Here is a 6,197-nt window from a genome sequence, read left to right on the forward strand (position 1 = left end):
AATAATGTATTGTAAAAAATATGATTTTAGACTATTCTTTATTAAATCTATTAAAATTTCCCCCAAATATGCATTGTCGAATATTTGGTTGAACATTTGGCAAAACAGCCAACCCAATATTTGACAAAAAGGCCAATACATCCCTAATTTTTTAGAGCATGTTAGTTATATCAGCTATAGATATTGTCATTTCAATTTTACATTCATGCAGTTTTGGAAAGAAGGAAAAACTTTCCTAATTATTTTTTCATTCCTACCAACTTATACAATTTTTATTTTGTAATTTTTACGAAAATTTTATCATTTTTACAATTTTATGCACATAATCCATTTTTTATAATTTTTTTCTTCCTATTTTTAAAAAAATGTCAGACTGGGTTAATTTTTTTCTTCTTATTTTCTAACCTCATTTTTTTGGTTAACCTCAAATATTTTGTTTTGATGTTTCATTTTTTATTTGTCTTTCTTCTCTTTGAATCTAGTGTTTCAGAAGTTATTAATTAGTAGTTAATACCTAAGGACAGATTGATTTTGTAGCACATATTAGTCTTATCGGCTATAGATATCTATTCTCATTTCATTCTTACATTGATGCAGTTTTGAAAAGTAATAAAAACTTTTTCAAATACTTTTTCATGCCTGCAAACTTATGATTTTTATAAATAAATTTTTACTAAAATTATATTGTTTTTATGATTTTATGTACATAATCCATTTTTTACGATATTTTTTCTATTTTTTAAAAAATGTCTAACTTAGACAAATTTTTTTTCCTATTTGGTTATGGCATATTTTTTTTTTAAGATCCAAAGACATTGTTTTGTTTTCATATACATTGATTTCAAAGCTGGTTTTTAAAGATTTTATTAAAGCAAGTACATTTATTTTTCCACTTGTTTTTGATAAATGATGATTTTTTCCCTTAATGTGTGAAATCTTCTGTTTTTTACTTTCTTGAAATTTGGCAGGCATGATTTTTTTTATAATGCAGTTATTTAACGAAGTATTAGTTATGTCCATTTTGTTTCTTTATTTTTTAAAAGAATATTCATTTGTTATTGAAGAATGATTTGACCTGCCAATATAAAGATGCAGTTATGCTCTTTTCTGATGTGGTCTTTCCTTTTATACATTGTTTACTTTTATACCCTTACACTATATGATTTAATTTCATGTTTGGAAAACTGTGACTTTAGTCAAATAATTGCTCAAATGCTTATTTTAAATTTCTATAATATTGTAAATTTCTTTCTGTGAATATTTTGTTATTTTTTAAACTAATTTTATCTCTTCTGTTGTGTGAAAAGTCTAATTTTTTAAAATTTATTACCGTATATTGCAAAAAATTCACTTTCTTTTGCTTTGAAAAGAACTAAATCATAGAAAGCGAGAAATGTTTCTGATTCTTCGCTAGTTTTGTTTCTAATTATAAATTGTTAAACAATAAAAAAAACTAATTTGATTTTTTATGTTTTTTAAATAATTTTTATTTTTGTTTATGAAACTAATCCTTAAGTTTATTATTAGTTTATAAGCTTTTCAAAATATTTTTTATTGCAAGTTTAATTAAATTGAAGTTTTAATGTGTTTTGAAAACTTGCAAATTAAAGTAAATTGATGTACTCATTTTTTTTTAATCTACTTTCAATTGAAAACAATTTGAAAGCTTTGCACAAAGGGAATTAATTGTTTACTTAAGTAAATTCAAGACTATAAGTTTGTTGAATGTCCTAATTGTTTGACTTTTTATTTATGTAGTTAATGGCTGAAGATTTAAATCGAAAAGGTCAAACAACTGTAATTGAACTTGATGAAACTCGTGATCAAATGAAAATCATGCAGCAAAATTTTAGTTCGATCGAAAGTGATTGGAAAATTCAACTTGAAAAACATCAAAAAAAGATCGACGATTTAGAAAATGTTATAAATGAATTGGAATTGAAATTAAAGACAAGTGAAGCTACAGTAAAAAATTTAGAATCTACTAGGTATGAATTGTCTGTTAAAAATGCTGATTTGCAACAAAAAATTGTCAATGTTCAGGAAAGTGCTTCCAAACAGTGTGAACAATTTAACAAAGAAATCCAAGGTACATTCTTTAATTATTATTATTTTAAAGTAATAATATGGTATAGTACATTTTAATAACACTTACAGGATGGTTGAAAACTAAATGACAAAAATGTAAAGGTTTGTAGAGGGGATCCAAATAAAGGGATTTTGTGTAGGAAATAACATTAATCACAAGAAGGGGAAAAGAAAATTAACAAAGCAAAAACTTTTTTTGGACTATTACAATAAACAATTTTGATAATTTACAATCAGTTAGTTTTCCATAGCTGCTTGAAAGAGGAACCACCAATAGCAATACAAGTTTCGTAACAGCGCATGGATCAGTGTTCAATTTAAGCAAGAACGCTCTCTATTGGCTCAACATGACATCTTCTCTCACTCATTCCTTTATGAAATATGCTTATTTTGGTACCTTTTACTACCTTTACATTTTTAAATTCCCATTTTAATCCACCTGGTGTTTTTGACTACTATTAATTGGAAGTATTAACTATAAAATGTTTTTTTTTTTAAACTTCTTTTAATGACTATAATATATATATATATATATTTTTTATAGCTTTCCATTTCAGGGCCTGATTTCGCAGACGACCTGGGCTTAGGGTTCTGTTCTTTCATGCCTAGGGGCCCCTGAATGTTACAAATATTTTCATGTGTGTTTTCTTAAAAATTGTCTGTTAGAATTATGAGTCAACAGAAATTGAAATAAATATAAGCATAGACTTACAAATATTTAATAATTTGCTAATTTTGCATTTAATTTTTCTGTTATTAAAATATGATTATCAGAATTTCTAAGTAGTGCAATCCTCATTTTATACTGAACTCAAATAATTTTTTAAATAATGGTGAATAATAAATTAAATTCTATGTATTACATTGTTTTCTTAGGATTTTGGTCTTGATATCTATAATCAAACCAAAATCCCAAGGAATCCTATTTTAATGATAACAGTTGCATCATTTTTTCTTTATTATTTGATTATCTATGTAAATGGATCATCAAATTACTGTTTCAAAACTTGACAACTTACAAAGATTTTTCACCTCTCCATGTTTGTACCTTATTTATTTATTAAGCAAATGAAGAGCTTTGTAGAACACCTTAATGCATAACATCTTTTTTTTCCTTTGTTACAACACTAGTTAATGTGTTCAAGTGTTTTCAAAATATTACTAAACATTTTTACATTGTACTCTTTAAATAAAAGCCAAAGATCAAAACTCAAAAATGTGTAATGTGTTAGATGTAAAAGGTGCCCACAAATATGTATAATGTGTTGGTCACTTATTCTGCACCATTTTGATAGTCCATTTAGACAGGTGGTCAAGTTATGAAGGGCAATTGTTTTTGTCGATTTGGTGTTTCATTATAGATATATACTATAGCCAATTTCAACAGGGTTGTCCAACTTTCCATAGTGCTAAACTTAACTGGGTTACACTCTATTTAATTCACTTATTAATATCAAATCTAATAAGGTATATTTTTAATATTTTATTTAAATTTAATTAAAATCTTTTTTTAACAATTTGATACTTCTATTAATTTGATTACCTTAAATTTATTGAAGCATTTCTTTCCCTCTACATTTAAATTTTTTTAGACTTATTAAAAAAAAACTTATTTTGAGGAAATTAGTTGAAAAAAAGTAAAGAACTAAGTTTTATATTTGATCCTTTAGAATTAAAGTTCTGTTTTCAGAGGGTAATTTTTATAGTTTGCTTTAAATATGTCCTATTTTTTTATTTTAAAGGTGAAATTGAAATATTGAAAAAAGATTTAGATGTTGAGAAAAAGCATAGTGCCGAGCTTCAGAAAACTTTGNAAAGAAATTAGAGAGAGAATTAAATGAATTAAAAAATGTAAGTTGAAGTTTTAAAAAGCAAAATCTAAAAGAACTGTTATTTATTTCTGAAATATCTCTAGTTAATGAAATACCATGTTTTAAGATTTAATATTGTGTATTTTTATTTTTACTTGCATACTTTAAATATTTGCATTAGTTTTATTTATATAAGTATATTTAAATAATTGTTACTCTGCATATATTAGTAATATAATCTTTATTAAACAATTAATATATTTTATTTTTGTTTTTTAGAGCAAGGGTAAATCGGAAGAAATGTTAAATCTTCAGCAAAGAGTTGCAGAGCTTGAGGAAGAAAAAGGCTCTTTACAATTGAAGTTGATTGAAATTGAAGATCAAGTTGCTCAAATAGGTATAATTTTCTGAATACTTTGTGACCATCAGACTAATTTAATCACAAATTGATGTAATCACATAGTATAGTTGGTATATTGAAAATTTTAAACATTTAGATGTAACTTTAAGAAAATATGCATGAAATTGATTGCATAACTTATATATATATGTATATAATATGTTAAAAAATATAGAGAAGGCATGGAAACAATAATAAAAATTATGAAAAGATTTTTTATGAAAAGATTTAAAAAAATATTTAAGAATTTTATTTAAAAAAAATAAAAAATTAAAAAGTCGGAATACAAAATAATGAAAAAAAATATAATCTTGTCATTTGTTTTTTTAATTTTTTATTTATGTTTAAATTGTTTTTTGAGGTGTATTGATATATTTATAAAATATTAGAGAAGATTCCTTTTTGCTGATATAATTGTGTGAGCTGATGACGAGATTATATTTTTCATTATTTTGTTTTCCGACTTCTTGATTTTTAATTTTTTTTAAATAAAATTCATAAGTATTTTTTAAAAAATTTTATTTTATAATTTTTCTTCTTCTTTTTTCTTAAATATTTATTATTTTTTCCCAAGTTTTCCCTCTCTCTCTATATATATATACAAATGGGTGACAAAATAATACGAACACCTGTGAAATATCAGAAAATCTTTATTAATAGGGAGTTGGACCACCCTTTGACTGATTTACAGATTTAATACGACGTGGGATCGATGCATAAAGGTCATGGATAACGTTTAAAGGACTATTAAGCCATTCCTCTTGCAGAGCGGCCTCTAATTCCAAAAGATTTGATGAAGGTAGGAATCGGGAACGAAGTTTAGACTCCCAATATTGTCACAAATGCTCAATAATATTTAAGTCCGGAGACTGAGGGGGCCAGGCGAGATGCTCAACTTCATTGTCATGCTCTTCGAACCATGTTTGAACGCACCTAGCGGTGTGGATAGGGGCGTTGTCGTTTTGAAAAATCGGTTGCTCTCCAGGGAATACAGTCTGTACAAAAGGATGAACATGATCCGCTAGAACGCTTAGATAGTCGTTAGATTTGATTCTCCCATGCAGACTACTAGTGGCCCAAGATCACGCCAAGATATCGCACCCCAAACCATAATGGAGCCACCTCCATGTCTCACAGTTGGTAAGAGGCATTCAGGATCAAACGCTTCTTTGGGTGATCTCCAGACATAAACGCGTCCGGTGATCTGAAATAAGATGAAGAATGATTCATTCATAGACCATATTACCTGCTGCCACTGCTGTGGGACCAGCCTTTTGTGACTTCTACACCACTGACGGCGCTTGAAAGCATTGGTTGCTGTCACCAAGGGTTTACAAATTGCCTCTCTCCCATAAATGTTCGCTGCATGAAGTTCTCTTTGAACAGTTCTTGTTGAAACGGGGTCCTGAAGATGACTGTTTATGTCTGATGTTATCTCAGATAATGATTGCTTGTGTTTTCGAGCTACTACTCGCTGCAAGACACGCCTATCCCTATCATCAAGTTTTGACTTTCGGCCACTGTTTTGCTTTGAAGACTTCGTCTTACCTTCTTTCATGTATGCTGTCATAACGGCTGATACAATACTTCTTGCAAACCCCAAAAGGTTTGCTGTTTCTGTCACCGATACTCCACTTAAACGCGCCCCAGCAATCATCCCTCTTTGGAATTCTGACAGGTCAGACATTTCACTTCATAAAAGCTAGTTAGATAAACTCATGCAACACAGGTGACTAATGTTAAGAGACTGATAGCTTCCTCTTCACTCTCACTAGGTGGCAGACTTCTGTTGCAGGTGGCGCGGTTGTGTTGCAGGTGTGAAATAAGTCACACTTTTTCACAGGTGTTCGTATTATTTTGTCACCCATCTGTATATATATATATAAATACAAAAAAAA

The 6,197-nt window shown here is 28.0% G+C and overlaps 1 protein-coding gene across 1 annotated transcript; it reads left to right on the forward strand.

Annotated features, from left to right (window-relative positions):
* The first annotated feature begins 1,761 nt into the window (after positions 1-1,761).
* Positions 1,762-4,295, forward strand: LOC122272993 (myosin-7-like). Its single transcript, XM_071188518.1, has 3 exons — positions 1,762-2,089; positions 3,831-3,939; positions 4,179-4,295. Exons 1-2 carry the CDS (start codon positions 1,762-1,764, stop codon positions 3,911-3,913), a joined length of 411 nt encoding a protein of 136 aa, XP_071044619.1. The 3' UTR covers positions 3,914-3,939; positions 4,179-4,295.
* The last annotated feature ends 1,902 nt before the right edge of the window (positions 4,296-6,197 follow it).

This window comes from Parasteatoda tepidariorum, unplaced genomic scaffold (genome assembly GCF_043381705.1).
Source record: "Parasteatoda tepidariorum isolate YZ-2023 unplaced genomic scaffold, CAS_Ptep_4.0 HiC_scaffold_1887, whole genome shotgun sequence".
NCBI lineage: Eukaryota > Metazoa > Arthropoda > Arachnida > Araneae > Theridiidae > Parasteatoda > Parasteatoda tepidariorum.